The sequence below is a fragment of the Macrotis lagotis genome, chromosome 3, assembly GCF_037893015.1.
Source record: "Macrotis lagotis isolate mMagLag1 chromosome 3, bilby.v1.9.chrom.fasta, whole genome shotgun sequence".
Taxonomy (NCBI): domain Eukaryota; kingdom Metazoa; phylum Chordata; class Mammalia; order Peramelemorphia; family Peramelidae; genus Macrotis; species Macrotis lagotis.
Genome location: NC_133660.1, coordinates 220,462,948 through 220,476,927, shown reverse-complemented (window position 1 = coordinate 220,476,927; position 13,980 = coordinate 220,462,948). Strand labels below are relative to the sequence as shown.

Here is a 13,980-nt window from a genome sequence, read left to right as displayed (position 1 = left end):
TGCTGAATGACAGGGAATTTAGTTGTCTCTGGAGAATTATCTATGAATATCACACAGAGGTCAGTTGAAAAGCACATTGTGAGTATCAGCTACAATGTAACCATTGAGGCATATTGAAGGATAGGAATAAAAGACATAAGGCAAATTATACCATATGAAGAGAAGAGATATTGGTCTCTGACGGATGACACATCTAGTTACAGTTGTCTGTAGCTACTCTTATGATGTGAGGTGAAGGTAAGGAAGGATCCTAGCCCACTGGGATGGAAGAGCAGAGGCCAGAGTCACAGGCTAGGCTAGCAGGAAAGGTGGTGCTCTGCATCTTTGTGGGGAAATTCCAGATCAGTAAGATCAGAGATCCATTTAAATATTTGAGACTATGGTATATGTAGAGATGAGAGAGAATAAGCCTCAACTGTTTTTTCCAGTCATTCTTCATTCTCAATTCTTAAGTGTATATGCTGGATCCTAGGGACTAGATTTTGTGGTTGACTTTTATGGTTCAGAAGGCCAGTTCTGAGTCTAGTGGCAACAGATTTGTGAGGGGAAGGGAATGTTAGGGAAGAACACTTATTTAATGAGTTGAGTTTTGTTTCTTAAAATAAAATTTAAAAAAAATTTCTTTAAACTGAATGAGTGACATTTTTTTCTTTTTTTTTGCAGCATTGGTTCCAGATAGGGATGTAAGGGTCAGTGTGAAGGCTTTGGCAGTAAGTTGTGTTGGAGCAGCTGTGGCCCTTCATCCAGAATCTTTTTTTAGCAAACTTTACAAAACACCACTGGAGACCATGGAACACCCAGGTATGTTGAGATTTTCTTTTTTCTACTTTAAATTCTTATTTTGTAAAACATTTGAAGAATTTTATTTCTATAAAAGAATGTTGAATTTGGACTAGAACTTTATAATTTGTATCCAAGTATTCTAGTCTTACAACAGGATGAATAGGAATAATTTTAATAATTTGTAACTTGGTAATATTCTTCAGTCATATCTGCTAATGAAAAATGTAAATGATAGCAGCCTTGAATTTCTGCATTTATCCAAAATTCTCCATCCAGCCTGTATACCAAGTATTGGAATACTTGGAAAAGATAAGAAAAAGGGGAGCATAATAACAGATTTGCATTTAATTGCCTTAAAAATGATAATACTTCTTTAAAAGAAAGCTAAAAGATTATGTATTATGATTGAAATCTGTAGTGTTTTGAATAGATGGTTTGGAGAAATCTATACATCCTTTTATGCTGTATTCTAATAGCCTTTTCTACCTTAAATTCATCAATTATTTTAGCCTCTTCAAATTCACATGCCTTTCCTCTTAAAGTTTTCTTATGTTTGGGCTAGTGTTGAAAGCATACTTGTCTTTTCAAAACCTTTTTCTCTGAATATAAAAGCCATAACTAGATTTGAAAATTTGATGATAAATCTTACATATCACTCACATACACATACAATAATAGTTGTATGATTTATTTCTACAGAGGATCAGTATGTCTCAGATGTTTTGAATTATATTGATCACGGAGACCCACAGATTCGTGGAGCAACTGCTATCCTTTGTGGGACCATTATCTACTCCATTCTTAATAAATCTCGTTTCAGTGTGGAAAACTGGTTAGCCGTTGTCAGAAATTCAACAGGTAAAGACTTGTAAAGTTGTTATCTACACCAGATATCTGATTTAAAAATTGCCTTGCAGAACTATTTATTTTCATTTTGTTTTGTTTTGTTTTTTGTTTTTGTGTAGGTAATACCTTTTCTATGGTAGACTGCATCCCTTTATTGCAGAAAACTTTGAAAGATGAGTCTTCTGTTACCTGCAAACTGGCTTGCACTGCTGTGAGGGTGAGTATTGTTATTTCCTTATCCTTTGTATTTGTAGATGCTCCATTTTCAACTGAGGGCCTCATTAATTTGAGTATTTCTCAGAGCTGATCATTACTTATCTTTTACATCCAGCATTGTTTATTTGAAAGAGCATTAGTTTTGATCCCCAAACATAGAGTTTAGTCTTAATTCTGGCCTTTCTTAGCTTTGATTCTGAACAAATTGTTTAACTATTTCATAACTCAGTTTTCTTTTCTGTATAATGAGAATTTACTGAAAGAATTCTTTTTTTTAAGGTGTTTTGTTTTTTTTTTGCAAGGCAAATGGGGTTAAGTGGCTGGCCCAAGGCCACACAGCTAGGCAATTATTAAGTGTCTGAGACCGGATTTGAACCCGGGTACTCCTGACTCCAGGGCTGGTGCTTTATCCACTGTGCCACCTAGCCGCCCTGAAAGAATTCTTGCAAGGGTCAAATAACATTATTTGTTTCTCTAGGGCAGAAATATCAAACTCAATAAAAATGTGATTGAGAAATGTTTAACAAAATAAGTCATTTTATGCCAGGGGTATCACTTATGCTTTATATGAAAATATTCTGGGGCATTGGTTCTTTACATAAGCATCATGAATCTCTTATCAGTCTAATGAAACTTATTATTTTCAAAATAATATTTTTAAATGCATAAAATAAGATTATAAAGGAATTATGTTGAACTAAAATTGTCAAAATATTAAAATAACGAGTTCACTGACTGGGTTAAGAACTCTTGACTTTAGGAATTCTTTGTTATTGTAAAGCCTTGTACAAATGTGAAGCTATGGTTCTTGGCTAGGGTGAATAGTCCACGATAAACTGTAAACACTGAATAGACACTGGCTCTGGAGTCAAGAGGATCTGAGTTCAAATCCAGCCTCAGATACTTTATGATTACCTAGCTGTGTGACCTTAGACAAGTCACTAGACCCCATTGCCTTGCCAAGAAAAATTGAATGGCAAAAAATTGTAAAGATAGTGAGCATAATTTTTATTATTTCCTTTCCTAAATAGTCTTGTGAGTATAATTTTTAGTATTTTATTTATCAAAAAATATATAAATTATCTCAACAAATTGATATTTTAGTTGCATGTATTACAAATATGACCATTATAGTGCTGATATGTAGTGTCATAAACAGTAGTATATAAACATTGAAAATTCCTTTTTCCAGCATTGTGTCATGAGTTTATGCAGCAGTTGCTATAGTGAATTAGGATTGCAATTGATCATTGATGTCTTGACTCTGAGAAATAGTTCCTACTGGTTGGTAAGGACAGAACTTTTGGATACTCTTGCAGAAATTGACTTTAGGTAAGTGATAGTGTTTTAAGCATTCCCTTGCTTCACTTACTGATATCCAATGAGTGTATTTTTCTAGTAAATCTGACATAAAGGTGTGAAGTTCTTTTGTTAAACAGGCAATGAGAGTTATCCTAATTCTATGAGTTTGTAAATTTTAGTTTTGGTTTTTGTGTCATCAAAATTTCCTCTACCTCTATTCCTCTAGCAAAGTGCCATGCGGTTTAACAATTTGTATTTTTTAAAAAGACAAAGAAAATGAAGAGGATAAAATCCACATAACGATCAGTGCCTAGTAAAAATCTGAAAATAAGTACAATGTGAAACATTGCCCCTTGGTATTATGAGTGTCTTTTCAGTGTCTTTTCACATTTCTTCTTTAATTTTTTCCTTTTCTTTCATTGCCTTCTTATTTTTAGAGAGTTCAAATTATATTTTAATTTTTCAATAAGCAAATTTCTTTTTTCTTATCACAATACCTTTCCTTCTTCTGTTCTTGAGAACTAAAGAAAATCAAATTGCTTTACAAACACGTATAATGAAACAGATTTCTACACTGATTTTGTTCAAAAAAGAATTTTTCTCATTTTGCACTTGAGTCTACTTCTCTGTCAGAGGTGGATAGCATATTTCATCCTGATTGATCATTACACTGATAAACATTACTAATTTTTTCAAAGTTGGTTTGCCTTTGCTATATTACAGTCATTGTGGTGGATCTACTCAATTCACTTAGCATCAACTCATAGAAAACTTCCGAGGTTTCTCTGAAACTTTCTTCTTCATCATATCTTACAACATATTTATATCCATCATATTTATATATCATAACTTTTTTCACTTATTCCCCAATTTATTTGTACATACTTAGAGTTATGCTGGATTTTATTGGCTGGATTTCCCTCTCCTTTCTTTCCTTGGAGATAATAGAATAAAGAAATAGAAAAATTTCCCTGGAGAATCATTGGCTTCTAATTGTTCCATTGTAACTTTACTTGGGCAAGATTTTATGCCTCTTGTGCCAAATTGCTAATTCCTTTTTCAGTTCTTTAAGTGCTCTCATTCCATTTATTAAGAAAAAAACAGTATTAAAAACATTTTTTGGGGGGGCGGCTAGGTGGCGCAGTGGATTAAGCACAGGTCCTGGAGTCAGGAGTACCTGAGTTCAAATCCAGTCTCAGACATTTAATAATTACCTAGCTGTGTGGCTTTGGGCAAGCCACTTAACCCCATTTGCCTTGCAAAAACCTAATCCCCCCCAAAAAATCCATTTTTTTAATCCTTCATCTTTTTCAGATATTCTGCTCGAATGTATGCCCAAGCTGTGTTTTTTTTTTCTGAGTCATAGTTTGTAGACTGTTACCACCATAAGTTTATTGTAAATTTTCCCATTCTTCCAACCTGCTACTGTTTTCAGATTTGGGTGTTAGTCTTGATCTCTGCAGCACTTCCAGAAGGACATTCTGGACTGGTGCTGTTGTTTCTTTCTTAGGATGTTAAGTGTTACTTTAATAAGTCTGCAAGCTCAGGACATGTAACCTTTCAGTTTTCTTAAAGTCATCTGATTCAGGGCAAAATCTCTTCCCTGCTCCCTTGATCTGAACTTTGCAAGTTTTTGATTTGATTTTGGGTCTAAGCAAGTGTAGACAACGTTGGACTCAAGCCCTGTCAAGCAGCTAGGAAATTCTGCTGGTTCAGAGTAACAAAATTGGAGCTCTCTTGGACTTGGGTTCCTGTGTGGATTAGTCCTCTGCTGGCAAGTTGAGGTTCTGGACATGATAACTTGTTCTGTACCTGGAGTCTGAGCCAAGCTGCTCCCTTTGCTGCTAGCTTCTGCATGTCCTTCTTTCTCAGTATACCACTGGGAGGAGAGGCCAATGAGTAGAAACTAGGGGGAGGGCACCAAAACTGCTTCTGTCTGTCACAAGCCACAGGCCTTTCCTGTCTTCTGTGGTGCTCCTGCCTCAATGCTCTCCTCTATCAGCAGATCTACTTGTTTGTCTCCCTCTGCTGACCTGGGTTTGATAAAAGTCATTCTGTGACTTTTTCTGGATTTCTCCATCAGGATCTGTTCTGGTGCATTTTCTAGATCGGTGAAAAGGAGTTTTGTGAATAGGAGCATGACTCTACAGCTTTCTGTTGTTCTTCCACCTTTTCCCCTCATAGATTTTCTTTCCAGACAAACTTGTTCTTTATAATTTTGTAAAAATTATATATATATATATATATATTTATATGTTTACTATATATGTTTATATATATTATTTATATTATATATATTATTTCTTTTTTTGGGTTTATAGTTACTCATTCATTCACATTGTTGTAGTCATTACTTATGTTTTCTTGGTTTTCTCTCTTTAGTTTTTGCAAGGCAGTGGGGTTAAGTTGCTTGCCCAAGGCCACACAGCTAGGTAATTATTAAGTGTCTGAGACTGGATTTGAACCCAGGTACTTCTGGGTGCCGGTGCTTTATCCACTGCGCCACCTAGCTGCCCCAAGAAATAAAAGTTTTTAAAAAAGAAATAAATTGGAAACAAAATAAATTTCCATCTGCTGGATTATGGTAAATGAATATACTGGAATATTTATTGTGCTACATATAAAAAACAACAGATGAGATAAACAAAGAGAAATAAAGAAAATATATATATGAACTAATATAAAGTGAAGTAAAGAGAACCAAGGGGGCAGCTAGGTGGTGCAGTGGATAGAGCACCAGCCCTGGAGTCAGGAGTACCTGAGTTCAAATCCAGACTCAGACACTTAATAATTACCTAGCTGTGTGGCCTTGGACAAGCCACTTAACCCCATCTGCCTTGCAAAAAAAAAAGTTTTATTTCTTTAAGGCAGTGGGGTTAAGTGATTTGTCTAAGGTCACATAGCTAGGCAATTATTAAGTGTCTGAGGCTGGATTTGAGCTCAGGTGCTTCTGACTCCAGGAGCAGTGCTCTATCCATTTAGCTGCCCCCTCCAATTTATTTTTTAAAAAAGTACTACTATAAGAATTTTGGTTTATGTGAGTTTTTTTAATTAGTGGGATACACCAGCAGTGTATTAGTATGTCTTTATATTTCATTTTTGCTTATCTTTGCCATAAATTATGACTTTTTTTAAGGAGATTTTAATGTTTTATTTAGAATTCTTTTTGAGTAAAAATTGGTATACTCAATTGACTTTTCATAAACTCAAAATTTAAATTTTTTATAAAGTGGAAAAAATGAATTAGATTTAATGTGTGTGTATTTCAGTTCTTATGTTGGGAAAAAAAAATCCCTCAAGACATTTCCTTAGCAAGTTCTGTTATTTTGACCAGATTTGCAAAGATTTTAGAATATTTTTATGTATTTTGAATTCTTTCAAACAGTACTGCATTATTCCAGAATTAGAAGCAATTTCATATAAGAAATTACTTCCTATTAATTGGACCCCTCCATAAGGGAGAAGTTGGTGGGTTGAAAAAAAGAAGAGTTATCTCTTACTGTAGTTCTTCCAAGTATGGGAGGATGCCCAATGTTGTAGGAAGAATTGGTCTTTGGTCATAGTTTGGATTTGATAACCTTTGATATCTCTTATAACTCTCATTTTTAGTTAGGTTTTGAAAACAATGAACTTTGTCATTTTGAGTTGCTATCTACAGTAGTTTAATTGTCAAGTCTTTTATTCCTTATTAACTATTATTGTTTTCTTTTTAAGGTTAGTTAGCTTTTTGGAGGCAAAAGCACGCCATTTACACAAGGGATCTCATCATTATACTGGGGTAAGCAGACTACTTTCTGATGTGATAGATTTTTCATTTTACAAGAATTGTTATCATTAGTGTTGTAATTCTTTCAGTCCATTTTATTTGATTTTATGTGAGGAGTGTAATCTGACTTTTATTGTTAAAACTATTTGATATCTAGAAGGTGCAGGAAGCATAGAGCACTGTGTTTGTAGTAGAGAAGACTTGAATTTGAAAAGCTGATTCAAACACTTACTAGCTATCTGACCCTAGATAAGTCATTAACCCCAGTCACTTTCAGTTTCCTCTCTTAAAATGGGAATCATAACACTACCTACCTCACAGGGTTGTTGTGGGGGTAAAATGAGGTAGCCTGTGAAATATTTTACAAACCTTAAATTGCAGCATATGGATGCTAGTATTATTGTTAAATCATGTATTCATAGCTCGTTACAGGGATTCTTTGTGTAGTAATTCATAATGCTCTAAATCATCTTGCTTAAACTATTGTTTAACGGTAATGCCATTATGGGGCAGCTGGATGGCACAGAGGACAAAATACCAGCCCTGGAATCAGGAGGATCTGAGTTCAAATTCGGCCTCAGACACTTAATAATTACCTAGCTGTGTGACCTTGGGCATTATTTGGTAGCCAAAAACCTCCAAAATTCATGTCATTGTATTTTCATGAAACAATGTCACAGCCTTGCCTATCTGATTGTCTATAAATAATAATAAAAATTTTCATAGGAAACTTAACCTGAACTAAAGTAATGCCACTTAATCTTGTATCATGTTTCTTTTTAAAATTCTAAATATTTTGCCTGTCCTTTATCTAGATTTATGTGAGCCAGTTACTTATATGTCCCCTTGAATTTCAAGAACTTCAGAATTCAGGAACTGATGGTCCCCCCCCCCCCCCACATTTTTATGAAAAGTATCCCTTGTAAATCTTGAAGGTACTTCATAACTGTGAAGTATGATTGTTCCTTAATCTTTCTTATCCTTTCCCTAAAGCTTTTAAAACTGCAGGATCGAGTGCTCAACAATGTTGTCATTTACTTACTTGGAGATGAAGATCCTCGGGTGAGGCATATTGCTGCTGCTTCTTTAATAAGGTATGGAAAAGAAAGATATAAGTTTCAAAGTTGTGAGCCATATTTAAAACAGATTTAATCATTCACTTTATAAGAATTGATGATCATCTGTGGACCATATTTGGTCTTTTCTTTGAGTTGAACTATTAATCCATCTAATTCATATAGTGATTTATCCAGCATCTCAAGTAATTTTTAGAAATGTTTTAAAACTCATTTGCTTCCTTTGTTGGTGATATGTGCCTAGTCTTATCTCTCTCTCATCCATCATGTTCAATTTCCAAAATTATCTTTGAAGTGTATAACTTGGACTATGTTACTGCTTTGCTCAAAAATCCTCAGTAGATCCTCATTTTCTAGAGGAAAGATATCCACACTCCTTTGCCTGGTATTCAAGGTCCTATTTTGTCTGTTTCAGCCTGCTTTTGTGACTTGATTACTTACTGCTTCTTTTTTGTTCTCTCTTCCAACAAAATCAGATTACTATTTTCTAAATCATCTTGTCTGACCCATTTCTGTCTTCATACATAGGAATGGGGGGTGGGGGGGTTGTGTTTCTTTATGCCTAGAACTATTCTTTCTTTTTTTTTATCTTTCCTTTAAATAGCTTTCTATTCCTTGAATGCTATTTTTTCTTTTTATTATAATTTTATTTTATCTTTCCCCCCTATTATTTGCAAAATATACATTTATCCTTTTATAAGCCTTTGAGTTCCACATTCTTCTGCCACCCTACTTTCTCTCCATCCTTCCCATGGCAGCAAGCCATCTGGTATAAGTTATACATGTATAATCATGTTTCACAAATTTCCATATTAGTCATGTTGTGAAAGAGGAATTAGAACTAAGGGGGAAAATATGAGGAAGAAAGAAAGAACATAAAAGAAAATTTTAAAAGTTAATATAGTATGCTTTGCTCTGCATAGTTTTTTTTTTCTCCTGGATGTGGAGGCCATTTTTCATAGCAGGTCTCTCAGGATTGTCCTTGATCATTGCACTGCTGAGAAGAGTCACATCTATCATAATGGATTATATTACTTTGCTGCTATTACTGTGTGCATTGTTTTCCTGGTTCTGCTCATTTGATTCAGCATCAGTTTCAAGTCTTTCCAGATTTTTCGAAAGCCCAGCTGCTTAGGATTTCTTACAGTACAGTAGTACTTCATAATATTCATATATCATAACTTGTTTAGCCATTCCTCAATTGATGTGCATTTCCAATTCTTTGCCACCACAAAAAGAGCTGCTATAATATTTTTGTACATGTGGTTCTTTCCCCCTTTTCTTTGATTTCTTTGGGATATAGACTTAGTAGTGGTATTGCATGATCAAAGGCTATGCACAGTCTTATTGCTTATGGGCACTGCAGTTTGGTATAAGTGTAAGCCTTCAAGTAAGGGTTAAGAAATCTAAGCCATTAAGGTCATTAGAGTTTCACTTTCCAATAAAAAAGGAAAAGCAATAGCTGTCACTTTAGAAAAATTCTTGGAGACTTGAATAAAAACCTAAGAGATCAAGTGACCAAATTTTATAATGTCAACTTCTCTTACAAAGAACTTGAATCTCATTGCTTAAGAATCAAAATAATCTGGAGTTATTGAAGCATTGCTAAATTAAAACTTTTCTTTCAGAACTAGTGTATAATTTGACATCTGAATACCTAGAATCTTTCCAGTTATTCTTTCTAAATTGCATGGACTAAAATGTTTTACTTTGCAAAACTCAGAAGAACTTTAAGAAGCTCAATCAGTTTTTATAAACTGTATTATTATCATATGTAGTAACCTTGATTTGTTTATATATTTTCACCCAAAATCTTGAAATGCATAGTCAGCTTTATATTGATGAGTTCATCGATGATCTTAATGCAGACAATATTAATGCATATTTTATTTAATAAGTGGTTTTGTTGTTGTCATGATTTTCATTTTCTTATTGTTTTCAAGGCTTGTTCCAAAACTGTTTTATAATTGTGACCAAGGACAAACTGATCCAGTTGTGGCTGTAGCAAGGGACCAAAGTAGTGTCTACCTGAAACTTCTTATGCATGAAACTCAGCCTCCCTCTCATTTTTCAGTCAGCACTATCACGAGGTATGGTATTTGACATTTATTTTGGTTATAGTTTTCCAATGCTTCCTTAATGGATGTTTATATTTAAAGTTTTTTAATAAAGATATTTTTGGAAGAGAAAAACTTTGATTTGAAAGGTATCATGAAAAGTTCCTTCCCAATATAAAATCATGTGATTTGACATACACAAAAATCTGTTCCCATAATTCCTTTGAAATAATGGTCATCACCTACATATTTTTGTTATGTATCTTAGAAGCAACTAGGTGATATAGTGGACAGAGTACTGGATTTGGAGTCAGGAAGATATGAATTTGAATCCTTACTCAGATACTTACTAGTTATGTGACTTAGAATACATCAGACCTCTTGGTCTCATTTTCCTCATCATAACACCATAGAGTTGTTGTAAGACTGAACTGAAATAACATGTAAAGAAAACATTTTTAAATCTTAAAGTGATATAAATATAATCTCTTATTACTGTTATGTTTTGCATAGATTTAAAGCTAGTAGGGCTTTTAGAAGCTATGTAGTTCAATTCCCTCATTTTACAGATGTGGAAATTGTCACTGAAAGGTTAATAGCCTACTCAAAATTAGCTGGGTAATATTAGATTCGAGGTTTTAATCATAGGCTTTCTGACCTTAAAAGTCAGTGATATTTTCTTGGCATCCCATTGCCTCTTAGCATGTGGCCATGAATTTTTTTTAACTTATAGGTGCTTTTGATTTGTAAAAGTTTATGGGAATATTTTATTTCCCAAATATATTGTTTCCCAAATTTATCATTCTATTTTTGTATTGAGCATTCCCATCAACTGTTCCCTATTCCTGTTTCCTTCTTGGGTCTCGTTTCTTACTAAGATACATATTGGTAAAATAGTCTATAATATTTTGTCTTTTAACCCTTGGTCTTTTGACACCCACTATGGTGGCTAAAATTGACCCATCTACAATTAAAGAAACTGAGCCCGAACTCTGAGTCAGTGACATTTCATTAAAGGGATCAATGAAGTGAACCTAAGATCTTCCTCATGATCTGAGTTACCCTCTCCTTTTTGGGTTCTACTTTTATAGGACTTTGGTATCTAGAAATTCAAGAATGACTGTCTCAAATACAGAGTAGTTCTATTGGTTGACATATGTATAAGCTAAAATTAAAACAAATGTCTGTAGGATCACAAGTGAAGTCAAGCAAGGAATATCTCCATTGACTAGGTGGTCACATGATGCATGAACTTCTCCTTAGATTAGTCAGGAGAAGATGGAATGGGCTATACATACTGACTATGTGGTCATAAGATGGACAAACTATTTCTTAGGTCAAGCAGGAGATGCCCCAGAGTTTTGTTTTTTGGGGTTTTTTTTTGCAAGACAATGGAGTTAAGTGGCTTGCCCAAGGCCACACAGCTAGGTAATTATTGAGTGTCTGAGGTCGGATTTGAACTCAGGTACTCCTGACTCCAGGGCTGGTGCTCTATCTACTGCGCCATGTAGCTGCCCCTTGCCCCAGAGTTTCAAAAATAAATTGGTACTTCTGTATACAATGAGCTTTGTTACCAAGACAAGGAAAAGCAAGGGTAGAGTGCTTGTAATTAGCCTTCTAGAATTATGAAAGTGATCCTACCATCTGCAGGTTGTAACTCTGGGACTTAATGTACTGAGCTTATAATTACTACTCCTATGGAATCATACTGATTAGAATAGAGTGGGGATCTGAATGAATTATTTTTCTCATTGCCCACCCTCAAGCCACAAAAAGACCCAGTTTTTCTTTGGATTGTTACAATCTAAATGTATGAGGGTCAGTCTTTCCTGGACGATGCAAAAGCTTGGATATTCCATTACTGGTGTACAAAGATAACATTAGAGAATAGGGAAAATGAGTACAACTTATACTAATTATATTCCATGTAATTAGAGAGTAATTCATAATATACTAAAATTTCCATGAATGTCTGAAGTGATTCATTGATCTAAGAACTCTGAGGGGCAAGTACCTTCTAGTGAAACATGCCCTGCAAGATATGAAAACTGGAGACCATAGAGTATTTGTTCAAGTGCAGATTCTGGAATGCTTTTGAACTTAACAGTCCTCCTGTTGTTGTGATGGGAGGCAATATCCCTGTGGTAGTTCACACAGATCTAACTGACTAGCACCAAGAGATGGAGTTCCAAAGTAAAGGAATTGTTGGTCATTGTTGTCAGTGGTGGGGCAAAAACCAAAATTAGGAGCCTGAAGCGGAGAATTCCAGGATCCAACCACTGCAGGCTCAGGAATGGGTGGAATAGGAAACAGTGAAGAGAATGAAGCTGATCATGAAGGTATCTTACGTCCTGTTCATTTCTCATACATTCATTTTGTCTATTCTGAGATAGCCTTTGATGCAGTACTGTGATCCTCCTGGAATATCTCCTTAGAATTCTGGAATGAGTGGGGCTTCCACACATCTTCTAATAGATTTGCTTTTCCTTTTTAAGTCACTTGCAGAAATCCCCCATTTCTATTTATGATCTCTGCCAAAAGAGATCTTAATGTAATTCTAATTTGCTAATTGCTGTGACAATAAGTAGGTTTGTCTGGTAGTGAAAGCCAGCTCAAATCTTAATAGTATTAAATGATTATTATTAGGCCAGAAAATTTGCAATTTTTTGCTTGACAAATTCAAATTACAACTGAAAAATTAAAAAATTCTTAATCCAGACTTTATATTTGGTATTTGTAATTACTTAATCTTGTTACAACTATTTACTTTAGACTGATGAACAATTATCATTGAATCACTATTTTCTTTTAGCTGCTCATCCCTCCCCTAGGAGGATGAAATTTTGCTAGGGAACCTTTAAAAAAATTTTTTTTTTGCCAGGCAATGGGGTTAAGTGGCTTGCTCAAGGCCACACAGCTAGGTAATTATTAAGTGTCTGAGGCTGGATTTGAACTCAGGTACTCCTGACTCCAGGGCCGGTGCTCTATCCATTGTGCCACCTAGCTGCTCCACTGCTAGGGAACTATTAATTAAGCTTTTAAAAAAAATATGATGGTGACCCCTGAAACATACCTGAATTCATTTAAAAGTCACCAAAATAATTGCAATTGTCAGAAAAAATTCTGTGATGGGATATATAAATATATTGAGTAGTCAGTTTCAAGACAATACATATTGAATAAATTATTTATAATGAAGCATGTTTGCCTTTCAAGACATGTTTAACATCCAGGTCTTAATAATAAACCCAAATAAAATTGGTTTTTCCCATTTTGATAGCATTAGTTATTCTATCTCTCTTATTTTTTACTTTTAAACCAAAACTGAAGATAGATCTTTTTTTAGGCATAAATTTTTTTTTTTGGTAAGGATTTTGCAAGGCAAATGGGGTTAAGTGTCTGTCAATCCACTGAGCAACCTAAGCGCCCCAGGTGTAAAATTCTAATGCATTTAAAAAAAATTAGGTCATATCTCCTAGTAGCCATTTCATCATTATGAAAGATTGTTGTATGGTTTCTTATAAAGTAAATAATCCACCACTTGTAAATGACAGTTCAAAATGATCCCTGCCTTATTACTTAATCAAAAATCACCAATAGGGTTCATTTTTTTCATTTGCCCTTATCAATGGAATTTTCTGTGTAGGGAGAAAGGCAGGGACATAAGGGATATCAGTTCTTGAAATCAATTTGATATCAGTTCGATTTCAAATATGAATCAGGCATAACAGGATGCCATAGCCAGCCTTACAATTAACCATGTGGGGGAACTTTTCTTATTTTCCAAATGGGGGATAGATCAACATAATCCCCACTTTAACTTAAGATGGTCGTTCTCTCAACTTTCTCAGGCTCAGACATCCACCTGTAGCAGTCTTCAGACTATATGAGGGCATGATGACATTTCCCTTGAATGATGAACCAGCAATCTTAT

The 13,980-nt window shown here is 34.6% G+C and overlaps 1 protein-coding gene across 6 annotated transcripts in view; it reads left to right on the top strand.

Moving 5' to 3' along the window:
- Nucleotides 1–13,980, top strand: part of HTT (huntingtin) — a 222,910-nt gene that overhangs the window by 82,010 nt on the left and 126,920 nt on the right. For all 6 annotated transcript variants that reach the window (XM_074229870.1, XM_074229868.1, XM_074229867.1 and 3 more), the window contains 7 exons: nucleotides 664–801; nucleotides 1,483–1,641; nucleotides 1,749–1,846; nucleotides 3,038–3,177; nucleotides 6,862–6,925; nucleotides 7,907–8,007; nucleotides 9,933–10,079. In XM_074229870.1, coding sequence (XP_074085971.1) covers nucleotides 664–801; nucleotides 1,483–1,641; nucleotides 1,749–1,846; nucleotides 3,038–3,177; nucleotides 6,862–6,925; nucleotides 7,907–8,007; nucleotides 9,933–10,079 — 847 coding nt within the window. The remainder of the gene's footprint in view (nucleotides 1–663; nucleotides 802–1,482; nucleotides 1,642–1,748; nucleotides 1,847–3,037; nucleotides 3,178–6,861; nucleotides 6,926–7,906; nucleotides 8,008–9,932; nucleotides 10,080–13,980) is intronic.